The 12,310-nt window shown below is 41.0% G+C and overlaps 1 protein-coding gene across 1 annotated transcript in view; it reads right to left on the reverse strand.

Annotated features, from left to right (window-relative positions):
• Positions 1–3,586: 3,586 nt before the first annotated feature.
• PON3 (paraoxonase 3) overlaps positions 3,587–12,310 on the reverse strand; it is a 34,820-nt gene continuing 26,096 nt past the window's right edge. Inside the window, exons 6-9 of the mRNA XM_040260475.1 lie at positions 9,256–9,456; positions 7,709–7,790; positions 7,341–7,469; positions 3,587–4,905 (exon numbers count right to left, since the gene is read on the reverse strand). Of these exons, the coding sequence (XP_040116409.1) occupies positions 4,747–4,905; positions 7,341–7,469; positions 7,709–7,790; positions 9,256–9,456 (571 nt within the window). The 3' untranslated portion in view covers positions 3,587–4,746. The remainder of the gene's footprint in view (positions 4,906–7,340; positions 7,470–7,708; positions 7,791–9,255; positions 9,457–12,310) is intronic.

Genomic DNA, 12,310 nt, shown 5'->3' on the forward strand with positions numbered 1-12,310 from the left:
AAAATGAAGATCATGGCATCTGGTCCCATCACTTCATGGGAAATAGATGGGGAAACAGTGGAAACAGTGTCAGACTTTATTTTGGGACTCCAAAATCACCACAGATGGTGACTGCAGCCATGAAATTAAAAGACGCTTACTCCTTGGAAGAAAAGTTATGACCAACCTAGATAGTATATTCAAAAGCAGAGACATTACTTTGCCGACTAAGGTCTGTCTAGTCAAGGCTGTGGTTTTTCCTGTGGTCATGTATGGATGTGAGAGTTGGACTGTGAAGAAGGCTGAGTGCCGAAGAATTGATGCTTTTGAACTGTGGTGTTGGAGAAGACTCTTGAGAGTCCCTTGGACTGCAAGGAGATCCAACCAGTCCATTCTGAAGGAGATCAGCCCTGGGATCTCTTTGGAAGGAATGATGCTAAAGCTGAAACTCCAGTACTTTGGCCTCCAGTACTCTGATGCTGGGAGAGACTGGGGGCAGGAGGAGAAGGGGACGACCGAGGATGAGATGGCTGGATGGCATCACGGACTTGATGGACGTGAGTCTGAGTGAACTCCAGGAGTTGATGATGAATAGGGAGGCCTGGCGTGCTGCGATTCATGGGGTCGCAAAGAGTGGGACACGACTGAGCAACTGAACTGAACTGAATGTCTACAGCATCTGCTTGTCTTATTTTTCATTTCTGACACTGGATGATTGAGCCATTCTTTTTTCTTCATAAATCCCACCAGATGTGTGTCAGGTTTTACTATTTTTTTTAAAGAATGAACTTTTGGCTTTTGTTTAATCTCTACACTGTATTTGATTTTCTGTTTCATTAGTTGACCATTACAAATTACTTCTGAATTTAGCATCTTAAAGCAGTGAGAAACTTTTATCATGATGCATGGTTCTTTTGTGAGCAAAACAGAAATGGAAGAGTTTTTGTATAACCTAGGCTTGACAGTCACCCATCACCATCTAGAATGTCCTGTTAATTACACGAGTCAGCCATATTTGATGTAGGAGGGAACTGTGCAAGAGAAGGAATACCAGAAATTAGACATCATTAGGGGCCATCTTGGAGCTGTCGAGCACATTGGTTTTTGCTCTTTACTTTCCTGAGCTCAACAAAGAGCTCATCATCACTCTAGTATCCCCACCTGCATCTCTGACGATTTAAACGGAAAGACTGGGGAAGAAAAGACAATGAATCATTGAAATGCAGCATCTATTGTGGCAGGCAGTCCGTGTCCTTCCCAAACCAAGTAAAGGAAGAGGCTCAAGGTAATCTCATAATGATTTGGAGGTACCTACATGAAGGGATATACTCAGCAGTGGCCACAGGACTGGAAAAAGTCAGTTTTCATTCCAATCCCAAAGAAAGTCATTGCCAAAGAATGCTCAAACTACCGCACAATTGCACTCATTTCACATGCTAGTGAAGTAATGCTCAAAATTCTCCAAGCCAAGCTTCAGCAATATGTGAACCGTGAACTTCCAGATGTTCAAGCTGGTTTTAGAAAAGGAAGAGGAACCAGAGATCAAATTGCCAACATCTGCTGGATCATGGAAAAAGCAAGAGAGTTCCAGAAAAACATCTATTTCTGCTTTATTGACTATGCCAAAGCCTTTGACTGTGGATCACAATAAACTGTGGAAAATTCTGAAGGCGATGGGAATACCAGACCACCAGACCTGCCTCTTGAGAAACCTATATGCAGGTCAGGAAGCAACAGTCAGAACTAAACATGGAACAACAGACTGGTTCCAAATAGGAAAAGGAGTACGTCAAGGCTGTATATTGTCACCCTGCTTATCTAACTTATATGCAGAGTACATCATGAGAAATGCTGGGCTGGATGAAGCACAAGCTGGAATCAAGATTGCCAGGAGAAATATCAATAACCTCAGGTATGCAGATGACACCACCCTTATGTCAGAAAATGAAGAGGAACTAAAAAGCCTCTTGATTAAAGTGAAAGAGGAGAGTAACAAAGTTGGCTTAAAGCTCAACATTCAGAAAACAAAGATCATGGCATCTGGTCCCATCACTTCATAGGAAATAGATGGGGAAACAGTGGAAACAGTGTCAGACTTTATTTTGGGGGGGCTCCAAAATCACTGTAGATGGTGATTGCAGCCATGAAATTAAGACGCTTACTCCTTGGAAGGAAAGTTATGACCAACCTAGATAGCATATTCAAAAGCAGAGATATTACTTTGCCAACAAAAGTCTGTTTAGTCAAGGCTATGGTTTTTCCAGTGGTCGTGTATGGATGTGAGAGTTGGACTGTGAAGAAAGCTGAGCGCCAAAGAATTGATGCTTTTGAACTGTGGTGTTGGAGAAGACTCTTGAGAGTCCCTTGGACTGCAAGGAGATCCAACCAGTCCATTCTGAAGGAGATCAGCCCTGGGTGTTCTTTGGAAGGAATGATGCTAAAGCTGAAACTCCAGTACTTTGGCCACCTGATGCGAAGAGTTGACTTATTGGAAAAGACTCTGATGCTGGGAGGGATTGGGAGCAGGAGGGAAAAGGGACGACAGAGGATGAGATGGCTGGATGGCATCACCAACTCGATGGATGTGAGTTTGAGTGAACTCTGGGAGTTGGTGATGGACAGGGAGGCCTGGCATGCTGCGATTCATGGGGTCCCAAAGAGTCGGACATGAATGAGCGACTGAACTGAACTGACATGAAGGGAAACACCAGGGCTTTATCTCTCCTAGGCCTTCATTGTGAAAGGACATATTGGTCCCTAGCAATGAGATTGCCACCCATCTCTCTGGGGATTTTATCATGCAGCCTTTCCTACTGCTAAGTCACTTCAGTCGTGTCCAACTCTGTGTGACCCCACAGACAGCAGCCCACCAGGCTCCCCCGTCCCTGGGATTCTCCAGGCAAGAACACTGGAGTGGGTTGCCATTTCCTTCTCCAATGCATGAAAGTGAAAAGTGAAAGTGAAGTCGCTCAGTCATGTCCGACTCTCAGTGACCGCATGGGCTACAGCCCACCAGGCTCCTCCGTCCAGGGGATTTTCCAGGCAAGAGTACTGGAGTGGGGTGCCATTGCCTTCTGCAAATTGCCTTTCCTAAATTGCCCTGAAAAGAAGAGGGTAGATTCTTACAAACCCACCAGCATCTAAATACACATATTCTTCTTATTTCTGGCTCTCCAAGTCTCCCTTAGTCAGATAAACTTTATCTAATTTGCAGTTGTACAGGTTAAAGACAAGAAGAAAAAAAAAGACTGTATTTTCCAAAACTGGCTATATACATGCTCTTAGTTATTTTTCTCTGTGTCTCCCTAATGGTTAGCCTTTTGAAAAGTAAAATCTGAGAACTGATTGTAACATTTTGCTGAACCATTCATCCTCTAGAGCAATGGAAACTACAGTTTGTGTTGTGTGCTTAGTCGCCCAGTCATGTCTGATTCTTTGCGACCCCGTGGACTGTAGCCTGCCAGGCTCCTCTGTCCGTGGAATTCTCCAGGCAAGAATACTGGAGTGGATAACCATTCCCTTTTCCAGGGGATCTTCCTGACTCAGGGATGGAACCCCGGTCTCCTGCACTGTGGTGGATTCTTTACCATCTGAGCCACCAGGGAAGTCTGGAAACCACAGTTTTATTGTCTAAATTAGAAAGGGTTACATGGGCTAAAAAGAATTTTACCTGGCTACAAAACTTTTCAATAAAACTTACATCAAACTGAGCAAAATGATTTAGGACATAAAGAAGTCACCCCAACACCCCATCCTCAGAAGAGAAAAATATATCAACCAACCACTTCTCAGTAAAATTCACAGAAAAGTGAAGGGGGAGGGGGTGGGGTGCTTGGGTATACTAAGCCACGTTAATGATTTGCTAAAGGTTGTCTTGACTTTTGACCAAGAAAAGGACACTTCTATTCATCCTCGTCAAACTAAGGTTGAGTCCTTAAGACAGGACTTCAGTACTATACTGTGTTATTTATTTCAGATTTTTTAGGGTCAAGTCTGTGGAATGTTGCTTAATAAGGGTTTACTGAATCAACCAAAATAACAAGATTAAAGCAGCTGAGGATTAACAGTTCTGAGGCCCTGTCTCCTAGCTCAGAGTCAAGCTGATAACAACACTTCACTTCAGAGACAAGATACCACCATGAATAATGACCTGTTACAAAGATCATATTAGCTCTGCTGTGGCTTAAAGTAGACAGTGCCATCTGTCTTTTGTCAGATTTCCCAGAATCTGACTTCCTGTGTGTCTGCACTGGGAGAATGCCAGTTCAGGGAGGGCTTGGGCAGTCTCACAATGCCAACTCTTGCTTTTATCCATATGTTGGGCACGTGACTGGCAGTTTGTGCCTTGTGCAATTGAAGGAAGAGAAGAGGGATTGTAAATACGTGAACATTAGCTCTTCTCCTGGTCTGGACTGCAGGAGGCTCAGAACAGCACAGCTGTATGAGGTAATTTTGTCACACAGCTATCAAGTAAGCTGGATACCTCACTCATCACAGCTCACATGTCTTATTGTAGAAAGGATATTGGGAATAGTTGGTTAAAGAATTGAGAGGTTTTGTTTCTTGTTGGACTGTCACTAACTTGACTTGCTATTAGGGGAATATTATGTAATCTCTCTGCTTTATGTCTGCATAAGAAAAGCTGGACACACTTTTGTCCAGCTGTCATTTACTTAAAGTGTGTTTGTCATTTACTTAGAGTTCCACTTATCATATGATTAGAGGTTTACTTTTACCAAACGTGTAGACTTTGGGAATATCTGGAGTCTAGAGCTCACAGTATAGGGCTTTGTGAAATACAGTGCCTATGAGAAGCTTCCTCCTGTACACAGAAGCCACAGAGCTGCCCTGAAGCACTGAGCCACTGTTGGCATATATGGTGCTTATCATGGGCTTCTCAGACAAAGCGTTCCGGATGCGAAGTGCCTGTCAAGAAAGAATATTCATTAGTAGTATAAGAACAAACAGCTGTCAGAGACATTTTCTTTCCCAAACACCCCAGAACTTGTACAATTCTCAGAAGTCAGTAAGTTAAAATCTGTGCATCTTCAGTCTTTTTTTTTTTTATTCTAATGAAAGTATTAATGTTTCTAATCAAGTGAGCTAGTAATCTCACATCAGCCAAATTCCTTAACAGATGGTTTTCACAATTTTGATAGTTCGGGCATCTCTATAGAGGCAGGTAAGAACCATGAATGCTCTTATCTAATTGAGTGTACAGTCTTCCTTCTGTAGAAAGGGTCTTGCCTTTTACTGGGCATACAGCATGGGGAGGTAAACGTGGAGCAAAAGAATGAAGGGATAGCGAGTTAGCTAGGCAAACCAACCCAGAACCAGTGGCTGGTAGTTTTCACAGCTGCAGCCGCCACTCAGGGAAGCAAGCGTAAAGAATGTACACTCTGAAATTCAGTCTGACATGACTGCCTAGTCCTATTTTTGATCTGCAGGATTAACACTCTTTAGTTTGCTAATCAGTAAATATATAAGCACTCAGGTTTCCAAATAGCTTGGATGAAGTTCACTCAATCAGGACATGATATGAATTAAAGAAAACCAAGTAGGAGTTCATGAGTCTATGTCGACATCTCTTATTAAAACAGAGTTTAGTAGAGTTTTTTTTTAAGTTCCTATCTTAAGGAAGATCCTACAACTTTATCTCAGGTTTGTTACATGGAAATACTCAAGACGGAACTCATGTTGTAAACATTAGTCTCAACCAAAAATAAAGGGTATCAGAGATTGTGAAGAAAGAAGTCTTACCTAAAATAAACAAATAATTAAACTTGAAAATGGAGACATGAAAAAGAGTCTAAGCAATTTTCAAATCATTCTATGGATCATATTTTCTTTTGTTCTTTTAAAGCAGACATTATTGTTGGGCATTTGTAGAAAAGTTATATGTATCACTTTGTGAGGCACACATCTGAGGCTAGGGTAGCTTGCTAGCTCAGGGTGACATTCTTCAGGCTCCAGTCTCAGACTGTACTTTTTATATTTTTTGATGTTTTGGTTTTTGTTGTTGTTGTTGTTACTGTTTTTTTGTCAAGAAGTTGTGACTAGGGTATTCCCTGGAGGTCCAGTGGTTAGGACTCCACAATTTCACCACCAAGGGCATGGGTTCAGTCCCTGGTCTGAGAACTAAGATCCCAAAAGCTATGCGGTGTGCCCCCCCACCAAAAAAAAAAAGTTGTGACTAATCTGTTAATAAAAGAAAAAAATTTTTTTAAATTTTATTTATTTATTTTTACTGTACTGCACAGCATGTGGGATCTTAGTTCTCCAACCAGGGATCAAGCGTGAGCCCCTGCATTGGGAGCACAGAATCTTAACCCGTGGATTGCCAGGAAGTCTCAAGAAACAAATTAAAAAAAAAAAAAAAAAAAAACTAAAGAATAGCAATTTTGGAAGCAGTATGTTCTCTTTACCCACTGGACCAATTACCAGGGTGGCGTTTGAGGCTCAATTTCCCAAAACCCCAAATCTAGATTCAACCATTAAATCTTTGTTAGAATCTTACCTTCTCAGTGAGGTCTGTCTTGGTCTCTGTATTTACTAAGACCTGCTGTCCTTCTATTCACAGCAGTCCTGATCCCTTTTACTGTTATGCTTTTTCTTCCATAGAACTTTTCAACTTCAAACTTACTATTAATATATAATTTACTTATTTCTGATGCTTATTGTTCATTGAATGTCTCCCTCCCTAACAGTAGGGATCTTGGTATGCTTTATTTTCTGATATATATTCTAAGTATGAGAACAAAGCCTAGTGCATTATAAGTGCTCAGTAATTTTTTGGGAATAAATCTCTCATAGTATGTGTGCCAAGAATTTATAGCTGTATTTAAATTCACTAGAGATTTTTTAAATTCTTAAGCATAATGCTGTAGAAATTGCAATACTTTATGCTGTTGTTTTTAATGCCATATAAAATCCAATGGTGTATGATATTATTTTAGAAGAGATTTAAAATAACATCTTTAAAATGAGACATTCTTCAGCACTATCATATGTAATAGAACTGCTGGCAAAATCTAAATTTTTTTTTGAGATTACAGTCATTTAAACCAGGGTTCCCCAATTCCCTGGGCCACGAACTGGTACCCATGATTCCCAAAAACAAGTATAGCCTTTGCATGGATGGGCTATGTTGTTTAGCACTGATGGTTAACGGGCACCAGGTGACTTGAAAAGGTTAATAGGCTGTATCTCCCCAGCCTGTCCCAAATCTTACTCTTTCCATATGCAGAATTTGTTCAGTTCTGGAACATCACATATGACCTGCTAAATTCTCCCAAGTCACCTCCACACATTATTTGTTCCTGCAGCTTTCCCCTGCAGTTCAGGTAAGTCTAAGAACTTACTTCTGACCCTGGAGGATCCTCGGTGTTATACGTCAGCAGCTTGATAGCATTAGGATGGCATCCTGCCAAAATATCTCCCGTGTCAGGATCAACAGTTAAGTTATCCACTAAGGTGTCCAACTGGATTACCTTCCAACAAAGAGGAAGCAGTGAAACATTGTTCTGACTTTCATCCCTTCCACCTTCCTCCTACCAGCTCCTTCTGGCTCTCCAAATTGGTATTTTTGCTACTGAATTTTCTAAGTGCAAACATAATGTCACCATCATTCTTCAAAAATAGTCTCATTTCCTTCATTCAAGAAGTACATCCCCAGGTCAAGCTTGGGAGCTAAAGGAACATGTTGTATGGGAAACCAGGGTACTCTTACCTTGAGTTGAGTTAAATCCCAGTTGTCATGTATTTTCATAACATGAATGTTCTTATCCAATACATCAGCTACATAGATATACCTTTGAAGTAAACAACATTTACATTTAAGCAAGTAATAATGAAAGATGACACTGACTCTTATTTTGGGAAAGAGGTATACAAATTCACAATAGCTCAACATGTCCGTGCAATACCTTGCTAAACCACAGTGAAAGATAATGGAGTAGTATGTTTAATACTTTTGAAGTACTTTAATAAGCTTTGAATATGAAATTTGACGAAAGGCAATGGAACTGGTGTTTCCAAATGACACACAGGTTCAGTCTCATTAGTTAGAAGAGTCACACTTTATTCTTTAAATTGAATGGAGATAAGTGGATCTCTTATAAGGCCAATAGATTATATACTTCTAGTGCTTGAAACTAGTGCTTGAAAAGATGTAGCAGATGATCATGAAACCCAATCACAGTCATTTTTAAAAAGAGGGAGAATACTTACAATTGTTTCCACAGGGATCATCTCTACTTACTGTCTTACCATTACATTTAATATTCATGGTACTCTTCTTTTTAAATAACCTTCCATTTTAAAACACTTTAAAAGAATGTTTCTCATAAAATTTTATACTGCATAGAATAGCATCTCTCATAGAAAAGTCTGCTGTAGTATGAAAGGAAGTCTGCCACTTATACAATCACAGTGCCCAGTCTAAGTTGGGGTTCCCTGTCTAATAACTTTTGGGTAACTGAACTTAGTATAAGTTAACCTAGTTAAAGTCCTTCTGGCCTCATAAAGAATAGAGGTATTGTGCATTTATTCTCCTTTTTAGTCACACAAGAATTTGGAACAAACTATGCCTGCCCGCCTATGTCCCTACCCAGGCTATTTTTCTACCACCTGTCCTGGATGTCCAGGAGTCCACCAGTACCCTGGGCCAGTGGGTAGGGCAGAGCAGTCCTAGGTACTGCCCTGACAGGCTGGGGCAGGCTGGGGGAGCCTCCCATCCCAGCCAGCCTCCTGTCTCATCTAGCCTCCCATGGCCAGAAAGACGGGGCCCTTGAAATTTAAGAAATTAAGATAATAATATTAACAATGATGAAAAGGCTGGGCCACAGAGACTTGTTCTCTCCTGAAGCCCAAGACCCACCTGGCCTTGTGGCCATGCTGGATACCCACCTCGGGACCAGGCACCCCATGGCCCCAGACCTCTGTAATTTTATATAGAGTTTGAGCTGAAGCTTCATTTATTTAATTCATTTTGTTAAACAAGAAAACATATATCCTTTTTCCTCTTTAAAAAAACAAAAAAGAATTTGAAACAAGGACCTCATATCCATGAGTCCAAATCCTTCATTTTGTTGGGGGAGCCTTATGTGCACAAGGGCAATGGTTGGCTTAAGATCACACACCGAGTGTGAGCCTCGCCACACTGGATCCCTGCACACATGTATTGAGTACGTAAGCCTCAAGAAGTAACCACTTCTTCAGAGATAGAGTCCACAAGAACATGAGGGTAAACAGTTGAAAATTCATAAAAGAGCTTACTTCTTGTCTAGCGAGAGTGTAATTCCATTGGCAGAACTAAATCCTCTGGCCACCACTTTAACCTCTCCTGGGCTGTAGAAAAGTACCTGAGTCCAGTGAAGATCCATGAAAAACTCTAATAGCATCAAGAAGAAGTTGGTAAAATAGTGGTCTCTGGTGGCATAGAACTGCTCTGGTCCGAGAACCACAATATCATTCACACTAAAATGAAAAAGAGAGAGAGAGGGAAAACCAACAAATCATGAAATCTCAAAGACCAATAAATTCATTGGCTTGAAGAGCTGTACAAGAACTAGTCTGGATTAAAGAATTCCATGAAGAGGACATGACTTTTCATTGCCCTGATGGGTTTTCTTTTAGCTACTTGTTGTCTCACTCTTCCCTTCCATAGGAGTCAGCAAAAACAGATAAGTTTACAGATAAACCCCAAATCTAAATCTAGTGACTTGTGAATGTTAATAGTAGTTATCTGTGGTGGTCATCGTGCAGCTCACCAGTACTTCTGGTTCTCTTCTTTCTTGAACTAGGCTGCTCCGTGCCCTTGGAGTTAGGCACAGCCATGTGACTTGCTCTGGCCAATGAAAATGAAATCATATATTAGCTTCCAAGATGGGAGGCTTTGAGAGCCAGAATGCTTCCCTCACTCTCCCACAGTAACCAGCAACTTTTCTGATAAACTGTGGTTCTCTCTTAGGGTTCTACATGCAGACACCATGCAACTGACTTCCTGAATCTACAGTGGACATAGCATGAGTGAGAAGACAAAACAACTTCACGGTTTGAACTGTGAAAGAGTTAGGGTTTTTCTTTTCTATTATTGTACCAAGACCCAGATCAGTCTGACCTTTATATTTTCTCTGCATAGGTGGGATTATGAGTGTTATTCTCTCTTATTTATGTTCTTCAATACCATTAAAAAATTTAAATGAAGTAAGTCTTACTCTTACAACAAAAGTCAATAAAAACAAAGTCAATTCCATTTTGGAAAAGAAAAAAAAGAGATGACTTGAAAAAAAAATGCAAGGAAAAAAATTGAAGTTTGTGTGTGTGTGTGAAGCTCCTTTATGCAGCAACTTTGTAAAATACACAATATTGTCATAAGTTTAATGTGCCACCCTTTCTCGTGGTATACATGATTTTTTAATTTTTTATTTTATATTGGAGTATAGTCAATTAACAATGATGTTAGTTGTAGGTGTATAATAAAGTGATTCAGTTACACCCATACAAGTTTAGACTTAATTTAGGAAAAAAAACTTTTGGATGAATCAGGAGCTACTTTGAGGTTTTGCTGCGTAATGATTTCCCCAAGTTTTAGGTCTCAGTTTACACAGTCCTTCTTCCAAGAGATAGTGCCCAACACCATAGATTAAGTTAAACTTCCTCATAATATGTCCTGTAGCACTTTCTTCCACCTCTTGAAATGCCTTGTCATTGTGTTTATCAGGGCACCTCTCAAAGTCCTCAAAGCCCACCTGCTCTGTTCCAGCTGGCACTGCTTCACCCTGCTCTGCATGGGACCTGACAGAATTCCACAGCGCACCCTTCTAGTGCCTTGTCCCTGTCTGTTATGGGCCTCTTACTCCTACATCCAGGCTTCCAGATTGATATCAAAGCACAGGATATCACCAGATTTGCCTTGCACCTGCGTAAGGAGCTATGTGCAGGAAATAACAACCCTTGAAGCAAACCTTTGACTACTGAAAGATGGGGCTGGTGGATAAATTCCTCTTCCTTTCTTATCTTGACTAGACTGTCTTGAAACGATGCCTATGTTGCTTATTGGAGGGCAATCCCATGATTTCAAGTAGTCAGTTACACTTAGCAGTGGCTGGCTTGACAAATATATTTACTATAGACTCTCTTCTGTATCAGTTTTCAGTTTAATCGCTCAGTCGTGTCTGACTCTTTGCAACCCCATGGACTATAGCATGCCAGGCCTCCCTGTCCATCACCAACCCCCGGAGATGACTCAAACTCATGTCCATTGAGTTGGTGATGCCATCCAACCATCTCATCCTCTGTCATCCCCTTCTCCTCCCGTCTTCAGTCTTTCCCAGCATCAGGGTCTTTTCCAATGAGTCAGTTCTTCACATCAGGTGGCTAAAGTATTGGAGTTTCAGCCTCAGCAGCAGTCCTTCCAGTGAGTATTCAGGACTGACTGGTTGGATCTCCTTGCAGTCCAAGGGACTCTAAGAGTATTTCCAACACCACAGTTCAAAAGCATCAATTCTTCAGTGCTCAGCTTTCTTTATAGTACAACTCTCACATCCATAAATGATAACTGGAAAAACCATAGCTTTGACTAGATGGACCTTTGTTGGCAAAGTAATGTCTCTGCTTTTTAATATGCTGTCTAGGTTGGTCATAGCTTTTCTTCCAAGGAGTAAGCGTCTTTTAATTTCATGGCTGCAGTCACCATCTGCAGTGATTTTGGAGCCCCCAAAAATAATGTCTGTCATTGTTTCCCTATCTATTTGCCATGAAGTGATGGGACCAGATGCCATGATCTTCGTTTTCTGAATGTTGAGCTTTAAGCCAACTTTTTCACTCTCCTCTTTCACTTTCATCAAGAGGCTCTTTAGTTGTTCTTTGCTTTCTGCCATAAGGATGGTGTCATCTGCATATCTGAGGTTATTGATATTTCTCCTGGCAATCTTGATTCCAGCTTGTGCTTCCTCCAGCCCAGCATTTTTTGTGATGTACTCTGCATATAAGTTAAATAAGCAGGGTGACAACATACAGCCTCGACATACTCCTTTCCCCATTTGGAACCAATCTGTTGTTCCATGTCCAGTTCTAACTGTTGCTTCCTGACTTGCACACAGATTTCTTAGGAGGCAGGTCAGGTGGTCTGGCATTCCCATCTCTTTCAGATTTTTCCACAGTTTATTGTGATCCACACAGTCAAAGGCTTTGACATAGTCTCTTCTGAATAGTGCTGCTGTAAAAAAGTTACCACAAGCTTGGAGGCTTAAGACAACACAAATTTGTTGTCTTATTTGCTGTCTGTCTTCTTATAAGGGCATCAATCATATTAGATTAAAGGCAGGCT

The sequence above is a fragment of the Oryx dammah genome, unplaced genomic scaffold (genome assembly GCF_014754425.2).
Source record: "Oryx dammah isolate SB20612 unplaced genomic scaffold, SCBI_Odam_1.1 HiC_scaffold_18, whole genome shotgun sequence".
NCBI lineage: Eukaryota > Metazoa > Chordata > Mammalia > Artiodactyla > Bovidae > Oryx > Oryx dammah.